The sequence below is a fragment of the Hemitrygon akajei genome, chromosome 11 (assembly GCF_048418815.1).
Source record: "Hemitrygon akajei chromosome 11, sHemAka1.3, whole genome shotgun sequence".
Taxonomy (NCBI): domain Eukaryota; kingdom Metazoa; phylum Chordata; class Chondrichthyes; order Myliobatiformes; family Dasyatidae; genus Hemitrygon; species Hemitrygon akajei.
The window spans coordinates 44,879,794-44,892,000 of NC_133134.1; the positions used below are offsets into that span (position 1 = coordinate 44,879,794).

The 12,207-nt window shown below is 44.2% G+C and overlaps 1 protein-coding gene across 1 annotated transcript in view; it reads left to right on the forward strand.

The window, feature by feature from the left end:
* The first annotated feature begins 1,471 nt into the window (after positions 1 to 1,471).
* Positions 1,472 to 12,207, forward strand: part of LOC140736335 (uncharacterized) — a 36,737-nt gene continuing 26,001 nt past the window's right edge. The window contains 1 exon segment of the mRNA XM_073062334.1: positions 1,472 to 1,588. Within this exon segment, the coding sequence (XP_072918435.1) occupies positions 1,472 to 1,588 (117 nt within the window).

Consider the following 12,207-nt stretch of genomic DNA (forward strand, 5'->3'; position numbering starts at 1 on the left):
GTGACTGTAATTACTATCACATTCTTTTGTTAATTGCAATGTCGCAGGAGCTTATTTTTTGTAAGTTAGATTTTAATATGTTTTACATCACTTCTATAAAAAATGATTGTTCTTAGAGGATAAAGAAAGCAAATACTCAACTGTAGATTAATGGGCTGGAGATGAAGAGACTTGATTTGGTTCCCACTGGGTTCCCAGGGATACTCCTGTTCTCAATACTACAAATTATGCTGAAAAACAGAACAGCTCAAAATGGGCCATTCAACTCATCGAGTTCAAAAAGCAGTCCAATCAGCCCCTCTCACCTTCCATAAGTGCGCCTTCAGATATTTATTCTGTTACCTTTTTTAAGAAAAAGTCAATCTGTTCCCATAACTGTAAGCTCTAATGAAGAAGTCTCACTAGTTAGTAGACAGTGTAGTTGGATGTTTCAGTAAACACCACCTACTGCCTGCACCCAAAGATAAAAGAAATTTACACTTGTAGGGTAACGTAATTGAGAGAAATATACAAAATTCACAACCACGAACATTGAGTTGGAGTTTTGTTTTAAGAGGCTGGTCTGATGTGATGACATTATTCCGTAAAGGATTTTTAGCTCGCATTTCTAAGTAGGTTTTCAGGAGTTCAGAAATATGTTATGGGTTTCATTAAACATCAAATTCCTCACTTCATTCTATTTGCGTTAACCTACAATGCTGACCCCGACGCTCTAGGACGATTTGGAAGTTATTGAACGTGTCGGCCAATGCAGTTGCTTTGAAGCTGTCAGTTTTGGGAGCAAAAAATGCCATCACTTGGTTCATACAAGCTGAGTCCCAGTTCACCCGGCAAGTAATCTCCGCTGACAGCACCAAGTATTTTCTAAGTGGTAGCATCGCCCAGCAATTCCACGTGGCGAGAGTGGTGAGTTTGCCTGAACACCTGCCTGAAAATGTTAAGTACCGATCACTGAATACTCACCTTTTACAGACTTTTGGACTATTGGAGTCTGAGCTCTCCTTACAGCTGCTTTCCTTACATGGTCTGAGAGATGATAAGCCTCACAGCTAATGGACCACATGTTTTCTCTCCTGGGAAATCATTGTTTTATTTTTAAAGAACTCTTATGCTGCAAATGCCTGATCAAGTTTGCGTAGCCCTTGCTAATGCACCTGTGAAAGACTTTAGGGAGCTTGCTGAGATGGCTGATAGTCTACACTCAGCTGGGCAGCGATGCATCATTCCTCCTCCTTTCTCAACCTCAATAAGCCCAGCCCCCAACATAAGGATGCCTGTAGCTGTGAAACAGATGGCGCTGTGTCTGAGCTTTTATCATGCTCGCTCTAGTAGGAATGCTGGGAGGTACTGACCACCTTGCAGTTTTGAAAGCGCCCGCGCATCGGGACATCAGAGGTTTTGTGAACACCGTGGGTTCTGGCTGCCAGGGTCACCGACCGTTCATCACAGACAGCGACATCCCCTGCGTGACATGGATGCTCAGGTGAGCATGCTGCCAGCATCGCCTATTGATGAGAAGGCAAAGAGTGATGAAACTTCGCTGGAGGCCACCAATGGAAGCAGGATCCAGACCTACGTGGCACAACAGGTGATACTCTGCTTCAGTGGGTGATGTTACACATGGAACTTTGTCCCTGGCTAAAGTGGCTAGACCTTAGCTTGGTGCAGATTTCTTGTTTGCCCAAGGGCTATTTATTGATCTTAAGAACTGCTGGCTTGTGGATGTCAAGGATTTTGGGCTCTTACCCTGCTCTCCTAGTATATTCCCCACAACTATTCTGTCAAATGCATGCACCACCGCACGTGCGTTTTCTCAACTTCAGGGTGAATTCCTGGACCTCATCGAGCTCACATTCTCCACTACAGTCTCAAAACATGGCGTCGAGCACCATATTCCTACAACTGGCCCACCAGTCCATGCCCACACATGTAGACTGGACCCAGAGAAGCTGGAAACCACAAAGGCTGAGTTTGTCAACATGGAAAGACTTAGAAGCGTACACCAGTCGAATAGCCTCTGGGCTTCACCCCTCCATATGGTCCCTAAGTCCAATGGTGGTTGCCACCCATGTGGTGATTACTGACGCCTTAATGAGGCCATCACCCATGATCATTACCCAGTCCCACATCTTCAAGACCTTTTAACACATTTAGCAAGAAAGTTAACTTTATTCAAAGTTGACCTAGTTAGGGGCTACCATCAGGTGCCTATGTACTTGGAGAACATTCCCAAGATAGCTGTGATAATTCCGTTAGGCCTTTTTGAGTTTTTGCATATGCCATTTGAACTTAAAAATGCAGCTCAGACTTTCCAACTCCTGATAGATTCTGTATTAAAAAATGTAGATTTTCTTTTTGTTTACCTGGATGACATACTTGTCGCCAGTGTGTCCAAATCTGAGCACGTATCTCAACTCTACACACTTTTTGAGCACTTAAGCCAACACAGATTGATCATTGACCCTACTAAATGCCAGTCTGGATTGTCAACCATTGATTTTCTCAGCCATCGCATCTATGCAGAAGGTGCAAAACCCCTCCCATCAAAGGTACCCACTGTTAGGGATTTCCCAGGACCCCACACTACTAAAAAACTACAGGAGGTTTTAGGCATGGTGAGTTTCTATCACCGCTTCATTCCATGAGCTGCGAACTTATGCTCCCCAGGATAGTCTGCTTAAAGACAATATCCCGCATCACGTGCCTGACTGGTCAGCAGACACGACCAGGACATTTGATGCCACCAAGCAAGCTCTTTCTAACACAACCCTATTTGCACACCCGTTTCCCAATGCTCCTATAACCATTACAACTGATGCTTCGGACTATGCTGTGGGTGCTGCACACAGACAGCTGGTTGGAAGCGTGTGGCAGCCACTCGCCTTCTTCAGCCGGCAGATCCATCCCCCCGGAAGGAAGTACAGCACGTTTGACCATGAGCTCCTCGGTCGCTATTTGGCTGTCCGCCATTTTCGTTTTCTTCTGGAGGGTCGCCATTTCACAGCGTTCATTGACCACAAACCCTTCGTGCACGCGATGGCCAAAATATCAGATCGTTGGTCTGCATGGCAGCAATACCACCTGGCCTACATATCAGAGTTCACAACCGAAATACAACTTACCAAGGGGGAAAATAATGCCGTGGCTGATTGCCTCTCACTGAGACTGTACACGTAGGGGTTGATTATGCTGGCATGGCAGCTGCCCGGGTTACTGACCCAGAGGTTCAGGCTTACCGAACAGGAGTCACAGGCCTGTGCTTGGCTGACATTAAATTTGGGGAAGGCGGGGTTTCTCTCCTGTGCGATGTCTCAACTGGCCACCTCGCCCCATTGTGCCCACAAACTGGAGACGAACTGTTTTTGACTCTGTACATGGCCTCTTGCCTGCGGGCCAGAAGACCTCACAGAAACTGGTTACACTAAAGTTAGTTGGGCACAGCCATAGAATGACATGTGTGATTGGACTGCAGCTTGTGTGGAGTGCCAGTGGACAAAAATTAGCTGTCATTTTCAGGCACCATTGGCACCTTTTGAGGTCCATGAGCAATAGTTCAATCATTTTGATTGGCATCTTGTTGGTCCCCTTCCCCCCTCACGTGATTTCATGCACCTTCCTACCATGGTGGATTGTACCACCAGGTGGCCAGAGGTCACCCCTCAGCATCGACGAAAGCCATAGATGTGGCTCAGGTATTCATCAGCACCTGGGTTGCCTGGTTTGGTATCCATCTAATATTTCCTCTGACCACGGTCCCCAACTAATTTCATCCCTCTGGGCTACAATGGCCCAGAACCTCAGCGTTAGGCTACACCACACCATAGTGTATCATCCACAGTCCAACGGCCTACGCGAGTGGTTTCACCGCTCCTTAAAGGCTGCTTTGAGGGCTTCCCTGACTGATGAGTGTTGGCATGATCGTCTCCCATGGGTTCTGCTGGGGCTCAGAACAGCTCCAAAAGAGGACCTGCAGTCATCCGTGGCTAAGTTGGTGTATGGGCAGCCGTTATGAGTGATTTCATTCCTGATGCCACGACCGCCTGGTTGGCCTCTCTACGGCGTTCATTCTTCCTCAGTAAATTCAATTCCTTTTCACCTGTTCCTACCTCCCATCATGGTGTACAGCACTCCTGGGTTCCTGTTGATCTACATTCCACTTTGTTTGTTTTCATCCACCATGACGCACGCCAACATCCCTGTAGACCTCCTTATGATGGCCCGTTCCACGTTTTGGAAAAGGGAGAAAAGACTTCTATCATAGATAAGCAGGGTGAGCCTGAACATATTTTAGCAGATCACCTTAAACTAGCCCACCAAGATTTGGAGCATTCCGCTAACATGCCCCAGCATCACAACATGGCCTTGAGTATGTCAACACAATTCTGAATGAGCCAGAAGCATCTGTGGTTCTTCCACCCCTGGAACACAGGACCCCCGCTGGGCAACTTGTCTGAGCTCCAGACAGGCTCACAATGCCACTTTTAGTGAATTCTGGGGGGGTGGGGTGGCCTGTGTAGGGTAACATAATTGGGAGAAACATACATAATTCACAAATAGCAAAATTGAGTTGGGGTTTCACCTTAAGAGGCTGGTCTGGTGTGATGACGTAATCATTTGGTGCGTTTTTGTTGTGTAAGTTTCGTGGTGTTCAATAAAATGTGTTACAGATTTTGTTTAACGTAAAACACCTCACTTTAGTTTATTTGTGGAAACCTACACAATGAGCTGAGTGTTAATTGCAGGATATGGAACAGATGGCAGGAAGCCAAGTTGCCAAAGTACAACAACTTGCTGCTGGACAACTGCTGCAATAGCCTCTAGCCTTTGCTACACCTTGGGCATATGTGTGATGGGCATATGACATAACGCTGGCAGTGTTCAATGAGACCCAACCGCTTTTTGCTCCGGACGGTTCATAAGTGTGCCCCAAGAGCTACTCTGGAGACACCTGCATCTGGAAAACCAAATCGGGCTCACTTATACCCTTTTTATATTTGCAAATCACACATGAAAGAATTTCACTTTTAACTTTCTATGAAACAAAAGAAAAATCCATCAACAAATTGAGAAGGAGACATGAATTATAGGTTCTTTACTAAGGCACCTGTCTACTCAAGTATTCAATACTCTAATATTGCTGAGGCCTATTAACTGTTACGTACATTACGTTGATGAACCTGTGTTTGATCCCTTGGGGCCAGCAATGGCAAAGGTGTCGATTTCAACCAACGGATGAGTGAGGTCAGTGTGACCACAACCTGAAAGCACACGTTTCTGTTTCCACTTGTTTTCCTTCGCTCTCAAGGTGACTGTTATGCTACTGCACTGTGGTGGCCGAGCGGTGCTTTCTGTAATTCACAGTGCTGAAGCCACAGCTGCTGTGGTTCCTAAAGCCAGCTGCTGTTCGGGAACTAGGGCTGCATTTTAAGATAACCATCGAGGTGAAAGCCTCACTAACTTTTCTTTAAATGTAAGTTTTATTAGTATCATAAATATGATAATGAGAAATCTCCCATCAATGGGGCAGTAATATTCACTTCATGCCTGAAGTAAAAGTGAGCATTGATTTCTAGATGTATGTGCTTAATTTATTATTAAGTTTCAATTTATGTGTATATTACCTCTTTGTAAAAATCTAATGTATGTTCATTGATCAAAGAGGAATTGATAGAGGAGTCATCAAATTATTTTAAAAGAAATTTACTTAAAAAGACAATTATTTAAAAATGAACTTTCACTTTTGGGGTGATAAAGTTAATAAAGTTGCTGCTTGTAGCTCCAGTGACTTGGGTCCATTCCTGGTGGAGCCTTTGTGGAGTCTAAACATTTTCCTTGAAAGCACATAGGTTCCCGTTGCTGATCAGGTCTCCTCCCAAATGCGTGTAGATTGGTAGATAAATTGGCCAATATACAGTACTGCGCATGTGTAACAAATTCTGTAAAGCAAAGATGCTTTCAAAATAATGAAATATAAAATTTCTAAATATCAAAAATTTACTCTAAAGTAAAAAAACTAAATCAAATTAATATTTTGTGTGACCACCCTTTGCACTTAAAGCTGCATCAGTTCTCTTAGAGACACTGTTGTGCTGTAGGTTGTTCCAAGCATCTTGGAGAACTTGCCACAGTTCTTCTGTAGCCTCTGGCTGTCTTGCTTACTTCTGTCTCTCCAGACAACCTCAATGATGTTGAGATCTGAGCTCTGTGGAGGCCATTCCATTTGTTGCAGAACTCCTTGTTCTTCTTTTTGCTGAAGGTGGTTGTTTATGACCCTGGCTATGTGTTTGGGGTCATTGTCTAGCCGTAGAATGAAACTGAAACCCATCAGGCACCTCTCTGATGGCATTGTGTGATGGATGAGAATTTGCTTGAGAATTCCATTAATTTTGACCAGATCGTCAACTCCATTTGCAGAAATGCAGCCCCAAACCTGTAGGGAAACTCCTCCGTGCTTCACTGTTGAGTGCAGACACTCGTCCAATTGTAGTGCTCTCCAATTTGAGACAAAAATTTAAAATTTTGACTTGTTAGTCCAGAGCACTTGATGTTTGGAGTTCGGAGCTGATAGCAGTGAATTTAAAAGGGACATCAGCTTGATGTATCTCTCATCTGCTGCACTCAGTTTCCATGGCTGATTACTGCGGTTCTGGTCCTCAAACTTGCCGTTTCTTAATGCTTCTTCCAAAGAGCTTGGACAGAACAATTTGAAGCTGCTGCAAGCTGCGATATTTCTTCTGGGAAAGACCTTGCTGATGCAGGATGACCACCTTGTGTCTTATTGCTATGCTCACCCTTCCCAATGTGTAAGGATTGATGATTTGAAGGTTAAACTGTCACATCTGCCAAACTCTCACCTTTTGGTTTGGTTGTCCTTTTCTGTTTCAACTAATCAGTTTAGTTTATTCAACTCATTATGTCGTTGGTCATTAGCATCCTGATTGCTATATTTGTTTAATCATACATTGGGCAATATACCTACAAATTAATCGTTTTTATTTGGAAAGTGGCCTATAACTTAATAGAAGATTAAGATTACTTAGTAGAAAAGTGGTCTCTTCCACCACCGTCAATGCTGGTTCCTACCACACCAGACACCCTCAGCTTGCAAATTGCATGAGTTCTAACTCTGGATCCAGCCTGGACCTTGACCGCCAATACCTTCGGGCCAAGACTTTATTCCCTGCCGCTGGGCCCCCAGAATCTCCTTCCCCCACCACCTCTCTCCAACCTCTTGTCTCTCAGGCTCCAGTGTCACCCCATCGATCCCAGGAGCCTCCTTCTTTCTCTCACCCTGCCTTCTCTGAACACCTCAACCCTCCTCTCTCTTCTGCACCACCAATCTCTTCTCCACTCTGATCCCAGGTCTAATGCTTGCCGTGTCTTCACCATACCCTCTGACCTTCCCCTCTGTGAGGCAGAATATTCTGTCCTCAGCAAGGACTCACCTTTGTCCTCCTGTACCCCCACCTCAGTGAGTTACGCACCTTCCACGACGTTAAGCCCTTCTTCTGAGCGTCTCTGAGCCCATTTCTTTGGCAAGAATTCCACACGCTGCACTGAAGACCCCTTTTCCCAACTTTAACCCCCCCTTCTCTTTTTAGAAACCCCGTTCTGGGTCTCTGCTTGCTCTGTATCTTTTCATCCCGAACTGCCATCTCAACCGTCTAAACTTCAGCACTCCTCCCTCATCCTCGAACCTTACCTCCTCTGAATGCCCTGCCCTGAACTCTCTCTGCACCAATCCCAACATTACCATCAAACCTGCAGACAAATGGGATGCAGTTGTAGTGTGGTGCACTGCCATCTACCTTGGTGAGGCTAGGCATCTACTCTCAGACACTTCCTCATTTTCCTCCTTGAAGAGGACCCCACTCTGGACCAGCAGAAAACTGTCTCCAACACCATCACCGACCTCATCAACTCTGGAGAACTCCCATCCACTGCCACCAAACTCATAATTCCCTTAACCTACACTGCTTGCTTCTACCTACTATCCAAGATCCACAAACCTGACTGTCCAGGTAGGCCTGTTGCCTCTGCCTGCTCCTGCCCCACTAGACTTGTGTCCTCATATCTTGATTCCATTCTATCCCCCTTGGTTCTGTCCCATCCCACCTACATCCACAACACTTCTCATGATCTTGATTTCCTCAGTAACTTTCAATTTCTCGGGCCTGACTGCCTCATTTTCACCATGGTGTTCAGTCCCTATCCCCATCAATAAGTTCTCCACTTCTTTCTTGACAAATACCCCTCCACCACCATCCCCCTTTGTCTGGCAGACCTGGTCCTCACCTCAACAATTTTTCCTTTGGCTGCTTCTACTTTTCCCAGACTTGAAGGGTAGCTATGGGCATGTGTCCTAGTTCGGCCTGCCACTTCATTGGCTATGTAGAACATCCATGTTCCAAAGCTTCCACAGTAATTACTCCCCAGCTCTTGCTCCGCTACATTGGTGACTTCATTGGTGCTGCTTAATGCCACCATGCTGAGCTCATCAATTTCATCAACTTTGCCTCTAACTTCTATCCTGCCCTTAAATTCACTTGGTCCATTTCTGACACCTCCCTTCCCTTTCTCAGTCCCTCTGGCTCCATCTCTGGATGCAAACTTTCAACTGACATATTTATATACAGTACCTACCAATTGCCATGGTTATCTTGACTATACCTCTTCCCACTTACCTCCTGTAAAAACGCAATGCCATTTTCTCAATTCCTTCACCTCCGCCGTATCTATTCCCAGGATGTGGTTTTCCTTTCCAAGACACAGGAGGTATCCTTCTTCTTGAAAGAATTAAGCATCCCTCCCTCCACTATTGATGCTGCCTCCATTTCTGAAACATCCATGCTCACCCCATCTTCCTGCTGCCTTAACAGTGATAGAGTTCCTCTTGTCCATAACTACTGCCCCAACAGCCTCCATGTCCATCATATCATTCTCCACAACTTCCACCATTTCCAAAGGGATCCTGCCACTAAACATATCTTTATCTCCCCCCCCTTTCCACTTTCTGCAGTGACCACTGCCTCCACAATTCCCTTGTCCATTTGTCCCACCCCACTAATCTCCCTCCCACTTAACCCTGCAAGGGGCCCAAGTGCTACACCTGCCCATTCACCTCCTCCATCACCTCCATTCAGGGTCCCAAACAGTCCTTCCAGGTGAGGCATCACTTCACCTGTGAATCTGCTGGGGTACCAGGTACCAGGTGCTCTATGCACCTGTGTATCACTTCCCCTTGGGTCCCCTCCTCCTTCCTCATGGTCCACTCTCCTCTCCTATCAGATTCCTTCTTCCCCAGCCCTTTACCTTTCCCACCCACCTGGCTTCACCTATCACCTTTCAGCTATTCTCCTTCCTCTACCCCACCTTTTTATTCTGGTGTCTTCCCCCTTCCTTTCCAGTCCTGAAGAAAGATCTCAGCCTTGACCTGCTGAGTTCCTCCAGCATTCTGTGTGTGTTGCTTTGCATTTCCAGCATCAGCAGACTTCCTGTGTTTCTGAACTATTACTTAATATGCTACTTTCTCTAATGAAATACAAGCATTTCTCTGTAATTTTTTGGAAAATGAATGTTTAGAAATCCAAAATTTGTTCTTTCCTACTACCACACTAATGCAGAAGATAAAGCATAAACGTCTAAGACAAAATTTATGTTAAAAATCTGGGGTGCCTAAGCCTTTGGCACAGTACAGTAAATTATTGCTAGTGTGTCGGTGACAGTGGAATTTGGAGGGAATTGATGGGAATGTGGGAAGAATAAAGTGGGATCAGTGTGAACAGAGCGCTTGATGCTTGTCACAGACTCAGTGGTTGAAAGGGCTATTTCTAAGTTGTTAAACTCTGTGACTCAAGTTTGGAGATGTCACAACCAAGGCAATGCAATCTCTACTTCCTCTGGAGGCTAAAGAAATTTGGCATGTCTCCCTTGATCCTCACCAATTTTTATCAATGCACTATAAAAAGCATTCCATGCAGATGCATTTTGGTTTGTTATGGCAACTGCTCTGCCCAAGGCCACACGAAACTGCAGAGGTTGTGGACGCAATTCAGCACATCATGGAAACCAAACCTTCCTGCTGAAGGGTCTCGGCCCAAAACGTCGACTGTACTCTTTTTCATGGGTGGTGCCTGGCCTGCTGAATTCCTCCAGCATTTTATGTGCGTTGCTTGGACTTCCAGCATCTGCAGATTTTCTCTTCATGACCCCTGTCTACACTTATTACTGCTTCAGTAAAACAGCCAACATAGTCAAAAACCCCACTCATCCTGGACATGCTGTCTTCTCCCATGATGAAGATGAAAGTAAAACCGTGAACGCTCTATCACCAGGCTCCAGACAGCTTCAATCCCACTGTTAGAAGACAGTTAAAAGGTCTCCTGGACTCCTCATCTTGCAATTTACCTTGCTGTGGTCTTGGAGCTTATTATTTGCCTGCTCTGTACTTCCTCTGTAGCAGAAACACTTTATTCCGTTTCTATCATTGTTCTCCCTTGTTCTAATTTAATGTGCTGTTGTGATGATATGATCTGTATGGATGGCAACCAGAACAAAGCTCTTCACTCTGTTTTAGCATATGGCAATAATAAACCAATTTACCATCTTGAGACTGGCTCTATTTAAACGTTACTCGAAAACTTCACTGTGCCGAAAATGGTTTGGAAGAAATACTCTGATCAAGACAGACTCTCAAAATGTGAAATGGAAGCATTGCAGGTAAGTGAAGGATATTCCAGATCTACTTGGCGAGACTGTACTGTACTGATGATTTGGAGCACAAGAAAAGAATTTGTCCAGGCACTAGCACCTCTTGCCTCAATAGCGGCAGAATTATGTGGTAATAATTTCACCTGGACATATCGTGCCAAAGCTGAGAATAAACACAAGGGTGATTTTGTAAATACAGTGAGGTTCTGTAAGTACAGTCAACTATTCAAAAGCATTCCCTTTTGTAAGTGCAGATTTCATAGGAACAATGTTGCATAAACTGAATGAAGAAAGGTACAGGTTTCACAGAAATATTTTGGAAGAAGTACCAAGAGTTGACCTGTGTTTGAAGTTTCAGGTCTCACCAGAGTGTGAGAAGGATTATTTCGAGAAACTAACTCGAAACTAGACAAAGCAGTTGAGATTTCTCTTGCAGCAGGTCACCCATACCAATACAAACACAGTATTTAATCCCGAATAAATCTCTTGGGTTCACAGAATAAATGTCAATTTAAAATTAAAGAAACTCCAAGGACACAGGAGCTTTGGAACTGCGGAAGGGCATGATGAAATAAATCCTGTGATTTTGATGAAAGTACAACTAGTGCAAAAAGAACTATTACTCTAGAAAGAAAAACCATTGAAAAAATCAACAGCACATAGACAGACAACCAGAACAATTGATGAGGAACCAAGGATAACAGATTTGTTGTCATTGAAGTCTTTGTTTTGGATGGTGATAAGTGTGTTACACTTAAGTTGGAGCCAGACAGCTGACTGAAGTTACAAATGGACATGGAAGAACAATATATTTATATTTACTGTGCGTACTGAAAAAGTGAGCAAAGATTTTAAACTTAAAATAGAATTGGAGTCACTTAATCTGTAATTAGAGTTCATGTGGAACCCATTTCACTGTTAGAGAATCAGAATCAGACACAGTTTTAATAATACTGGCATATGTTGAAATATATGAAATTTGTGTGGAGTTCTGCATAGACACATTCCAACGAGACAGGGAAGTTATGGTAAGGTACAAGAACTGTGGTGTACAAAGGCTGTAATAAATCTAGTCAAGAAGAAAAGAAAAGCTTACAAAAGGTTCAGAGAGCTAGGTAATATTAGAGATCTAGAAGATGATAAGGCTAACAGAAAGGAGCTTAAAAAGGAAATTAGGAGAGTAAGAAGGGGCCATGAGAAGGCCTTGGCGAACAGGATTAAGGAAAACCCCCAAGGCATTTTACAAGTATGTGAAGAGCAAGAGGATAAGACGTGAAATAATAGGACCTATCAAGTGTGACAGTGGGAAAGTGTGTATGGAAGCTGAGGAAATAGAAGAGGTACTTAATGAATACTTTACTTCAGTATTCACTATGGAAAAGGATCTTGGTGATTGTAGTGATGACTTGCTGCAGACTGAAAAGCTTGAGCATGTTGATATTAAGGAAGAGGATGTGCAGGAGCTTTTGAAAAGCATCAAGTTAGATAAGTCACTAG